General features: G+C 42.7%; 1 protein-coding gene across 1 annotated transcript in view; it reads left to right on the top strand.

Moving 5' to 3' along the window:
* Window positions 1–12,818, top strand: part of LOC122374341 (rap guanine nucleotide exchange factor 6-like) — a gene marked incomplete at its 3' end in the record, with an annotated part of 48,815 nt that overhangs the window by 3,725 nt on the left and 32,272 nt on the right. The window contains exon 3 of the mRNA XM_043353029.1: window positions 12,583–12,710. Coding sequence (XP_043208964.1) covers window positions 12,583–12,710 — 128 coding nt within the window. The remainder of the gene's footprint in view (window positions 1–12,582; window positions 12,711–12,818) is intronic.

Below are 12,818 nucleotides of genomic sequence, written 5' to 3'. Positions count from 1 at the left end.
TAAGGAGAATTCGGTGAAAGCTTTATGCTTTCAAACAGAAGTGACATTGACCACTGAAATGTTTCATACCTAACTCAGAAACATTTTCATGGGCTATCCATAAGGAGCTAGTAAGATGCCTTTTGGGGGTGACAAATGAGCCAGTGCATGGGTGACTGGGTGAATCCTGCACAATCAGAAGTGCGAAGAAGTAGCTGCCACTGATATGCGCACGGCACCGCATGACACCCTACTTACCGTGGCCGCCTTGTCCCTCTCTCCCCTTACATGGAAATACATTCCGTTGTGGATGTCTAACGACATGCATAGACATTTTAAGCAGGGATAAGTAATGAGGCAACTTCAGAATGTTTAGTGCATCTATATAACTACCAGAAATGCATTTGTACATTTCAAATCCATTCCTAACTAGACAAGTTGTAGGTTTGGCCATCTGAGTTTTAGCCAGTTTTTGCCAGTTCTTGCCACCAGGGTTTCTGCCAGCCGGTTTAAAGGGACTATCCCACCTTTAACATGGGGTTTGAGTTGAGATAGCCAAGTTTGCGGCGAGGTTCAGAAACCACTATCTATCTAGGTTGCAAGCCCCGCGGCCTTTTGGTGTTGAAGAAATTCGTTCCCTTCATTTGAAAATGGGCCTTGTACAAGGCCCTATCTTCAACATGGAGCGACCGTTAGTGTGACGTCACCTCGTTTAGTCATTCTGATTTAAATGGGTTTGTTCGTTGAAAAATCGCTTAAAACTTGGTCTGAACTTTGTTGTGGTGCCTACAGAGTAAAAAGAATCAGCTTTATGACAGTAATGTGGCCTGGGGAAGGAGGTAATTTTGGGCGGTGACGTCACATATTTGAAAGTTTGTGTTTGGAATATGGGAAGCCTAAGATGTTTAATGAAAAATAAATGCCAGAACCGTGTTCCTGGTCATCCAATCTATAAAGTCGGGCACAATTTAACTGGTTTTAACAACATTTTAGAAGGTGGGATAGTCCCTTTAAACCGGTTAAAACCACTGGCAAAAACCAGTTTTTGCCACCCCCTGCCAACCCTGCCTGCAAAGGGGGCTAGAGAGTTCCAAGTGATGTGCCAATGCTGAATGGCTACATAAAATTCATACTAAATACAAAAAAGGTAATTCCTATTAGGTAGCTGCTAGCTGTGGGAACTGGTAGGTACCTACCTATTGTACAAAGACAATCAAATTGAAATGCCTATCAAATACCTCTGTCTCATATTGCCGGAACAACTGACCCTACTATCGAAGACTGATAATAATTTTAAAAGATGAAATAACACAAGCTTACACTCAGAATTATAAAGATATCAAGGCAGGGAACTGATTTTACGACTTATCTGTTGTTGTTGTTGTTGTTCTGGGTTAGGGCGCGTAGCAGCTTGGCTCTTGCGTCCAACAGACTTATCTGAGGCCTGTTTCACTAAAAACTTGCGATTACAAGTGTTTGAACTTTACAATTCATAAGTATTTTTGCAAACTATGTAAAATCGGATTTCACTAAACTTCATCACCAGCGGCACCTCCGATAAAAAGAGTTTGCAAAAAAACTTGTAAACAGTAAAAATGTTTTTGATCAAGAACTACAACATGTTACAGATATTGCTTCTTTTTATCAAATTACATATGTCTAGTATTCATGTGAAAAAATGCATGAATAAATTATAAATAATGATGCTGTTTCTAAATGGTATAAATGATAGTTCACAATATCTTATTATTGAAAGAAAATAACACGCAAAACATTTGACAGCAGAAGACTGTTGAATGCAATTATGGCGCGCGAATGACAAAACATGACGATATTTATTTATTGCTCGTAGCTGGTTCGTAGGGATTGTGCTAAGTAAAAAAGAGCATATAATGCTCAGCATATCATATTTGTTTTAAATAATTGATTGCTTTGCATCATTGCACAAAAAGTAATAAAATTCCGAACGTAAGAGCCATTGGAATTTCGGGTTTGTAAGTACAACGTTTTCTTTCAAGTTTTTGGTCTTCGTGAAACAGAAAGTTTGCGATTTCGATGTTTCTTACAAACTTTTTTCTTGTAAAAAAGTTGGTAAATTTTAAACTCAAAATTCATGCTCGGAGGTTTCGTGAAATCCAAATTTCAAATGTTGGTAAATATTTCTTTTAAACTCAAGTTTTTTCTTTGTAATTACACACTTTATTTGTTAGTGAAACAGGTCTCTGTTGAAGACGGCTTGCGATTTCACACCAACTTCAATCGACACAAATGCGCAAGAATTGTATGTTTGCGTTACTCAAGGTCATTCTTCCCTCCCTCCCTCTCCGGTAAGCCGCTCCGACCGTGGCGATCGTGTTCTTGTGTTTTTCGCAAAAAATAAGTCACGGAAGGCAACCAAATCACTCTATCAGAGGCCTGTTTCACTAACAAATAAAACTTGTATTTACAAAGAAAAAGCTTGAGTTTACAAGAAATAATTACCAACATTTGAGATTTGGATTTCACGAAACCTTTGAATATGAATTTTGAGTTTAAAATTTGCAAACTTTTTTACAAGAAAAAGTTTGCAAGAAAACATGGGAATCGCAAACTTTCTGTTTCACGAAGACCAGAAACTTGAAAGAAAACATCGTAATTACAAACCTGAAATTCCAGTGGTCCTGACGTTCGGAATTTTGATACTTTTTGTGCAATAATGCAAAACAGTCATATATTTAGAACAAATAGGCTTTGTTGAGTCGTTTCATGCTCAATTTTTACTTAGCACGCACCCTAAGATGCGAAATAATCGGTATTAAAATATCGTCAAGTTTTGTCATTCGCGCGCCATAATTGCATTCAACAGTCTTCTGCTGTCAAATGTTTTGCGTGTTATTTTCTTACAATAATAGGACAATGTGAATTATCATTTATATCTTTTTCCAACAGCATCATTAAATATAATTTAATTAGGCAGCTTCTGACATGAATACTAGACAATATTTGATACAAAGAAGCAATATCTTTAACATGCTATAGTTCTTGATTAAAAACATTTTTACTGATTTTTACTGTTTACAAGTTTATTTGCAAACATTTTCTTATCGGAGGTGCCACTGGCGATGAAGCTTAGTGAAATCGGTTTTTACGTAGTTGGTAAAAATACTTATGAATTGTAAACTACAAACACTTGTAAATACAAGTTTTTAGTGAAACAGGCCTCTGATAGAAAAAAATGCGTTCTCTCACATTCAAGTGATCTTCTTACGAAAAAATTTGTTGTTTGAAGCTGGTGGATTTTCCACTCCTGGGTGTCTTTTTGCGGTGTTTGGTATCCGGGCGTATTTCTTGTATATATCAACAATATTTCGAAGTATTAACCCTCAAAATAATAAAAAACGGTTTGCCGTTTCTGATGATGGTCATCAATGTCTATTTGAATTCAGCACAAACACGCCAAGTGCCTGCAATTTTGCTGCATGTGTTAACAGCAATTACCACACTTCCCTTCCGCAAATGCAAACTACACAATAGATTCTTTTCAAGCTTGACAGGGATATAGAAGATAGTAATCTGCATGAGCGAATAAGTCAAACTTTTGGATTCCTGATGAAATTCAAGAGATATTGTTGTTTTTGTGAATAAACCACTCGGAACTATAGAATTTAGCAGCAGCTTCTCTTCTGTGATTCTTTTTTAAATAGTAGAGGTAACCTTCGTTGAATGACCCATATGTAAGGGAAAACTTCATATGGCAATCAAAATCTTTGACACTCAAACAACAGCTGGCAAATGCATATAAACAATCCCTTGTGACTGTAAAATATGCAGCGTTTGGTTGTTGAGCAGTGTCAGTGTATGCGATCCAAAGTTGCTGATCTGATGAATGTTTAATAGTTTTGATTGCTTTTATGTATGTGAATGCTAGATTATGTGTTTTCTATTGGTGTAGGTTGCTGAGGATTGAGGAACATGTCATTCTAGTTCTTTTTTATCTGTTCAGTAGAAAGGCAGGTGAGTGCAACTGAGTGCAACCACATTCCACGGCTCATATACCTATATCATTACAATGACAATATTGCCTCATTTTCTCACCCTAACATGGATTTATTTAGCTCCAAATACACTTACAGGTTAAATGTCTGTCAACAGGTACAGGCTATTTCTGACAGCCTGATATCAATAGGCTGTCATAGCCAAAAAATAAGCAAGCACAAATTTATGGTTATATAAAAATTTGTTCTCTACAACACACATCACAGGAACAGTGATTTTGGCACAGCTTCCATCAGTAGTTTTCCCTCCATTCATAGTTGACATGATGACGATCTTGGACTTGAAGGATGGCCTTTGGCTGGGATGGAGTGCAGTAGGTAAGGATTGCCCTGAGGATCAAGTTTTCAAGAGACATGTCAACATGGGATGCACTTTTGTCTATATTTACACATGTTCTTTTCTTATTTTAAGTGCTGATGTATTGACAAAAAAAAATTTAGGGAGTGGAAAATTATCCTCAAATAAGCTAAAAAAGAGTGGAAAATTCATGGTGACTTGGGTGCTGCTTTGCACCCAAATTTTCCAATCCTAGGACACTGACTGCACGTCTCACTGCTGATGTCATAGCTCATCGTAATGCAATGGCCAGCAGTACCTAATGATGCTTTCTAGCCTTGTTTTGAACAAGATCACCATCCGGCTATCAAGTTTATCAAATCTAGTCTCATCAAAATGTACTGCGTCGCAGTGTGTCACGGTCGGAACTTTTGGTTGCCATGACGACCGGCGAGTGGCTCGGGCGATAGTATTTCACTACTGACTTCAATTAGTGCGCTCGAGGATGGTCCCATGTCAGGCTACGGCTCTCATTGCAAACTTTCGGCCCTAATTTATGAACAAAGTCGCCGACAGTTGCGGAAGCTTGTTCCATTTATTGCTACAGTCTTTTGGTAACGCTAGAGCGCGTAATTTCCACCGAGAAACTCGATGACAAAATGTGCGAATGACGCACTTGCGTTCTGTTAATTGCTACGATGGTAACGGGGATATCGGTTGCTGTGTGTGATCAGGCGTAATGTAGGTGATGCCCTTTACAGTGGATGCGCGGCTCTAGGAGATATGAGCATTATGAGCTTGCGTCATATCTTTGATACCCGTCATACCATACCAATTAGTGTTTCCTTAAGCGACTGGGGGTCTTGAGGTGCTTATTTTTGCTAAGGTGCGATGATAATTGCTCGCAAAGGCGAATAAGTGATTCTTGGCGAAAATGTGACAGTTGGCTCACGTGCATTCTTGCGAAAAAAATCATTGTTTCTTTGCTCACTCGAACTCAAAACTATGAACTTTAAACTCAAATATTCATAATTCAGTGCATTTCGATTGAATTTGACTTTCGAGCTACCTTCGCCATAAGTTTCTTTTGCTTTGGGATGCTCTTTTGTGTTATCCGCGAACGTTAGGTGATTGTCATTAATTTCCCGTTGTTCTCCTCTCAAAGACTTGTCAATCCATGGCTATTTGCCTAGTTGCGCTGCTTTACTGCAGGAAGAGCCAAACTTCATGCACAAAGAGTCTCTGTTTTGACCGGCTGTCTGTATTGCAGCATTTGACCAAGCCATACAGCAAACACAAACATCAGTATCGTTTTCCCGTACACTTTGACATCATCCGATAGTTCTCTATCGGTTCTGTTCAGTGGAGAGATTGCGTGGAAATGCTACCGTTCGGCACGCTCGCTAGACCTTGCACGGAATGCGGATTCGTTGGATTTGAACTCTATTGATACCTGCCCGGGCGTGTGGTGGGCGGTGGTTATAATGTATAGACACGTTCTGACACCTGTGTGGGCTGACAGGGGATGGTGCAAGACGTGGCTGAGAATCTGGTGGGCGCTAAATTGGACCGATGCACAGTGGGGATTTTTCCGATCTAGCGCCTATTAATTCAAAAAATATTTTTTGGATTTTTGTTTATTTTTTGTGTCAGTAGGGCTAAGAAATGTCTGAATTTTTCATATATGGCATTGTTTTATCTGTATGTCCACAGCAAAACTAGGAAAAATGCGCCCAAAGTTCACACTCATGCGTGATTACTCAATGGGCTCAGCAAGGCCCGAATGTATAGCTCAATTTCATTGTCCTGTCCTGTTGGTTTTAATCTTGCGAGGTCTTAAAGTTGCATATCGTCTGAAAGGCACCTTTATTAGGAATGGAATGGCAAACAGAAAGTATGCCACAACCTTACTAAGGTCACAAAAATGCCCTTTACAAAAAACCCTTACAGACACCATATTGAAGGAATGGTATTCTAAATAAATGTAGGAAATCAACAATGTTCTCCACACTTTTCCACTCCGAAATATATCCTATCGAATTCGCCACTTTCTTCTGCACAAGACAACGCCTAGTTTGGCTGCCGAAACTTGCCTGAACACGGAATATTCACTTTAGAGTATCTTAACACCCCACTCGAGGAGCGCTAGGGCAAACAGCACGATATAGGTATGTTCCGGACATAGGCGAATAATTTTACTTCGTGATTTATATGATGCATATTTTCTGAGACACATTCATTAGGAATAGGATGACAAGCGTAAATTATACATACCGTAACCTTATTAACCATCGCACTTGTGGGGAGGGGGAGGGGGAAGGGGTCGGATAAAACCCCATGGTTTTCCGCAAATTACTCGCGCAAAAAGCGGCCGATCGCGCCGAAACTTTCGGTACCCTCGAGATCATCAATTTTACATCTAACCTAAAAATTTCATGACTCTGACCCAACTGACCTTTGACCTGTGACATATTTCTCGAGACCATGTTTGGCCGGAATCGCGATTCGGCGTATGCCAGCTCACATTATCCGCGGTTTCCAGTCTTTTTGTGGTTTTAAACGTTCAAATACGTGAAATGATGTTGGTGCCATGCATAATGGTGGGTGTCAAGGTCACGTGAAGGTCAAGTCAAGGTCATTGACCTTTTGATGACCTTGGTTCACTTTTTCGAGTTTTACTTGTTTCTAGGGTAGTTTTTGGTGCTGATTTCGATTTTAGCAGCCATTTGAATATTTACGAAGCAGTTCTAGTGTCTTCGTTCCATGTTACGAAGCTATCAGTAGTAGGTGACACTTCTATGGATGGCCGGCAGGACGCCTACTAATTGATCTAACCTGACCTGACCCGACCTGGCCTAAATGCATAAAGACATCGTCTGTGATCAAAACTAACATGAAATCCGTGATCAGCACCCCAAAATACCCCGTAACACCCTAACTTTGCGAAGTTTCAAGAGGTCTCGATTTCCCAACTTTAGTTGGGTCATTAAACTGACTTGGAAAGTCAGCTTATGACCTTGGACTTTGAAATTGGATATATTCGGCCTAATTTCGTCATAGGCAGCACGCTTGACTTTTCCGCGAAGCTCTAGCTTGATCAGGGGCCAAACGGCTGAGCGGGGGGTCCAATTGAACCCCCTATACTATGTTGATTATGCACATTTACAGGTAAAATTCTCACCAGGACACACCAGCCAACATCTGTGCACAATCTGGCTACAATTCTACCTATGGTTTGCCCTCTACGAATAAATACGTGCTAGATCGGAAAAATCCCCACTGTGCGATGGGTGTGATGTGAGTGGAATCGGAACGCTGAGGTCATCAAATGAGAGGTGCGAGTTTATAGACGCGGCGGCTTGCAGAGATCAATTAGGTCAGCATCTGAGCATTGTCAAGTTTATTGGTAACGGTGAATGTTAATGACTTCTGCTAATGCTACCTGACTTCCTACACCGTCATAAGAAGGCTGGCTCAAAACATAAACCTGTAGGCTGTATACAGAGGTCTGTGCTCAAAACCTTATAACGCCCTAACTTATTTCGAAGTGTATGTTAACCCGCGCGGGGCTGGGGTCTCCAGCCGAACGCGCGGGGCTGGGGGGGGGGGGTAAATTTTACCCCCCTGTTATCTCCCGAACTAACGGTCCGATTTGGAAAATTCAAACGCCAATCGAAAGCTCTCATCACGAACTACTAAAAACATGTACTTAATTTAAGGTTTGAGGTCAAGGTCAAGGTCAGGTCAAGGGTACAAATTGCAAGTTTCTACAGTATCGGCCTTGCACCGTAGTTGCCGAAGAATGGAGTCATGGACTGAGACTGATCGCCCAAAACGTGTTCTTAGGCTACCAAGACAATATTCGTTGCATACAATATCATTCAGAGGTCAAGGTCAAGGTCAGGTCAGGTCAGGTCAGGTCACCAAAAAACAAAATATAGAAAAGGGCATGTGCGACACATGTTTTATGGGTCATTTTACTCATAGGATTCAATAGGCACACTCAATAAGTGATATGGACCACCTCTGGATGAATTTCAGGTCGAGGTCAGGTCAAGGTCAGGTCAAGTGAGGTCAAATTTTGAAGTTGGTTGTTAAGGCCTAAAAAGGTGTCTATCTGATGCAGTTTTTCACGGCGAATCGAATGGTGCTATTTTTGTTTCCGTACGAGGTCTAGAACTTCCAAAAAAGTCATTTTTCAAAAAATTTGTGTGTCGTGACGTCATAAAATTTTGAATAACTCCCACATTTTTGAACCGATTCTTCTAAAATTTGGTATGTAGGTGCACATAGACCACTTCTCTGACATATATTCCGGTTTTTTCGATAGACTCAAAATTTTGGATTTTATAATGATTTTCCCCAAAAAGTCAGTTTTTTGAAATAAATTAGGCCAAAATCCAAAATTTTCAAAAAACCGAGATAGCCATTTGATAGACAAAGTAAAATTACGTATTACCTTTTTTGTTACGTCTTGATTCCTTAAAAAATAAAGATGTTAGCGGCGTTTGAACTTTTGCCGTTTTTGAGGCGAAAATGACGAACATGACGTCACTAAAACATCAATTTCTCAAAAATTTTCCGACGGATTTCGCTCAAATTTTCAGGGAACGTGTCAAATTGATGTAAGAAAAGGTACTGAAAGTTTGGCGGCGCTGCGCGCCGCCGTTTTTAAGATATCGCAATAATTCGCGAGGGGGGGTAAAATTTACCCCCCCCCCAGCCCCGCGCGGGTTAACCCTAGAACGCCTATAGGGGGGGGGGTTGTATCAACCCCCCCCCCTGAGGTTTTTTTCGAAGTGCACGCTAAACGGCTTGTCGTAGCGGGCTGAAATTTTCAATACCCCCTGGGGCAACCTTTGCGCATCTTTTGCCGAAAAAAAATTGATCGGGTCATGTCAGGTCACGGAGTTATGACGTCATAAGAGGTACAGCCTCCGGCCGGATTTTCACAAACTGAGTGCCAACGCCCGAGGTTTCCTGCCGGTGGTACGGACATCGGTTGATGGATCGTGATGAAACTTCCCATGCATGTTGGGGCAAGTATTGGCTATCATATGGTATAAGAAATTTGACCGGGTCAGGTCAGGTCACGGAGCTATGACGTCACAAGAGGAACAGCGTCCGGTACTATTTTTGAAAAGCGCCCGAACCACTATTCTGCTAATTCTTGTCACCTTAATGGGAATATGCAGCAATATTAGCTTCTATAGGGAGCAAATGGACCTCCCAAATCCAAAAATACAATCAGCTTTCAAAAATTTAAATTTTGATTTTTCGAATTTCTGCCGCCGACTGTGACCTTGCCGACTTCCGGCGCTCCCAACGCGCCATTTTTAGAGCTAGGGAAACGAAATACATACCAAACGATAGAGAATTGATCAAGGAACACGATAGTGAAGGTTTCAAGTCGATACCTCCCACCGTTTTGCCGCAATCGCCGCCGAAAGTTGAAAAAAAGTCTATTTTTCCGAAAATTTGACCTTTGACCGGTCAAAAGTAGGTCAAATGTTGACCTAGGACCAAAAAATATACCACCAATCGCGAGATCTCGTTGAGAGCAATCCGTTGGTTTTTTTCCGCTAAGCTCTACGACCTTCCGTTTCGAAACGCCAGGGGGGGATTGTAACAACCCCCCCCCCCCCCTGGTCGTTCGTGTTATGAGAAATGGCCTGGTCGTGCGAGGGTTAAATGATCGGACATCAATTACCAGCAACCAAGGGTATTTACGGCAACGTTTCTTTTTAAACACATGAACAATCCATCAACGATAAACTCATAGGCATTTGGGCATGCTATTGTTCTCTTCACCGCATGCCAACTGTTTGCCGGCTTTTGTGGGGCTGTTGTTGTTTTGGGCACAAGAGTTTGGTCGGTAACTGAACGTTTCGTGGCTAATGTTCTAAAATATAGGATCGTGAACCCCATGATTAGGTCACGCAATGGTTTCATGGCATCTGTCGTGCAAGTCACGTGATTTATTGGCACGATACTGGTAAAAATCACGTGACGATCGGTGCTTTCGTGCGTCTGTAATGCACCCTAATGCTGTGCGTGTCATGCAAGTCACGTGTGCTGGCTGCCCCGCAATGGTGCAAATCACGTGACCTTCCGGCGCGCGATCGTGCGTTGGTCGTGTTGCGGTGCGGCGCGACCACGTGACCTTCGGCTGCGGGTGGGGTGAGAAGCACGTGACCTCGGCAGTCCGTGCAGCTATGCGGTTTGCCACTGAGAGGAGATGGAAGGGGAGGGCGGCGGGGCGAGGGACATTTGATCTGCGCCCAGGGGTGTAGGGTGCCTGTCCGGCACGTTTGGTCATTGCCTGCCCTGGGCCGTTAGAAACTGGATACCAGCCATCGAGTCTCCATCGAATAGTTCCGGAACGAGTCAAACAGAGTCCACTCTGAGTGTTGCCCGCTGCATACAATACATGATAGAACAAGCGTGATGTTCAGCGTACAAAGCGTGTACGGCGCCCATTTATGTCGCCTTCTCGTTTCTGTCCAGTTTTCCTCTCGTCTGGCGGTGCTGTGATTGTTTTGGCCTGTCGCCTGCCGTTGGCGCCCTGCTTTACTTAGGCTCCGACACCACGCTGTTTTTGTTTTCTGACTTTCTTATTGCTGGTGGGCCACGAAATATTATCTTCAAATCCCCGAGGGATAAGCTACGATTTTATCTACACACAAGTTGACGACATCATTGGCATCAATCATTGGCACTTCCTGATATTTCTTCCATCATAACCATGATTGTATGCTTATGGCACTTTTGCGATCCTTCTACCCCTGACATGAGTGACACTGTAGAGTGTCGTTGCCCTTGTCATCTGACATCTTCCCCTCGACACTCGTTTACCATCTCCCCTTATACTTAACCCCTCATCCCCCCAACACCTGAGGTGTCATCTTTCTTAGCACGTAACATTTCATCTTCCCTGACACCTATCATATCTCCCATGACACTTGTGTCATATCTCCTAACGTGTCATCTTCCGCTGACACCTCTACTGCTGCTACAAACATAACTGCCTTCAATCGCCTCCCAGCGCTCTCACACGCGGAAGGAAGTGCCTCCTGCTACCCTCCCCTGTGGCTCCGAGACTACCGGGAACCCACTCGATGTAAATACACGACTCGGTGTAAGTAGACCGGCGCAAGAGTTCGTTGAAATATCGACTGACGCTAGGGGTAGGAGCCACTGGGGTCATGTTTCTGCTTGGTGTCGTTTTGGTGTTTTTGTTTGAAATGTTTCATGAGTTAGAATGCAGAGTGGGTTGAGATCGGTTTGTTCATTCCGTTAGACTGACTCATAAATAACTGCCTGGAGCTGTGTTTAATGAACGTCAAGTTTATGGACGCTAATTTTTATCATTAATTCCAATGCAGCCCTTTGCATATTGTCTCTCTTCACTGGCTTCAGTAATTTATTGATTAATAGCCGGTTTTCCGCATCGCTCATGCCTACGCCTTATGACCTAACCGGTTTTTGTTTGCCGTAAAGCCTCTGCCACACATTTATTACCGTCTCCAGCTTAGCTCGTCGAGCTATGGCGTAGAGCGAAGGCAAAGCACGGAAGGATACCTTTTCCAGGTTTTCGTTATAAGTTCCTGGGCCTCTATGGTCCGGTGTTGAGAATTATTGAGAACATCCGTTTAGAGATGGCTACGCTCAAAAGAGATGAGATCAGTTGCACTGACTTGCTGCTTAGAATGCCGACAATGTTGTAGACTTGCAATTTTTCGAATTAGTAAAACGATGCGTACTCTAGATTTGAGTAAATTGCAAATGAGACATGTAATCCGCTGTAAGGTCATCTTGTTGGGTGACGCAACTAGTTTTTAGAAGGATTATGGGACGTGGGAAATACGGCATTTGTAACTCTTTGTACGGTACGGTGTTCGGTATCTGTACGGTGCCGATGGGCTTTTCTGGAATTTTGCCCATAATGATCAAATGCATTGGGATATGTTGCTGGTAATGGTTGTAATTAGTATTTTGTAATACCGTGAAATATTAGCGAGTGACTTTCTTATCCGCTTCATTTGCGATCAGTCTACCTCTTGGTTGACCTTTAACTTGCAAAACTGCCATATTCTCCTCTCTGACTTGTCTACCTACCCGCTAAATTGATCAAATTGCCAAACTTACCCGACTTGCAACGTACCTTTCGATCAGCCTGACCTCTAGTCTGACCCATAACCTGCGTTCTAGCCTGACCTCTGGTCTGACCTAGGTATGCCCCGCGTTCGTACCTGACCTCTATTCTGACCGTTGACCCGACCTTTCCCACAGGATCTTCACACGTTGTTCGAGACCCTGCAGGAGTTCGAAGCGCTCTCCAACCTCCGTGAAGCGGCGCTGCGCTCGCTCTGCAAGGCCATACGATACGAGCGAAGAGATAAGGACGATATACTATATTTGTGAGTGATGTGACGACGCGAATCGTAGGGATTCGACTGGGCGCGGCTGTAGGGGACCTGGGAGGTTTGGGGGCGGGAGGCAGGCGAGGAAAGGGATGGAAGGGAGAG

The sequence above is a fragment of the Amphibalanus amphitrite genome, unplaced genomic scaffold (assembly GCF_019059575.1).
Source record: "Amphibalanus amphitrite isolate SeventyFive unplaced genomic scaffold, NRLGWU_Aamphi_draft 001643F_arrow, whole genome shotgun sequence".
NCBI lineage: Eukaryota > Metazoa > Arthropoda > Thecostraca > Balanomorpha > Balanidae > Amphibalanus > Amphibalanus amphitrite.
This window is presented reverse-complemented; position numbering and strand designations above follow the sequence as displayed.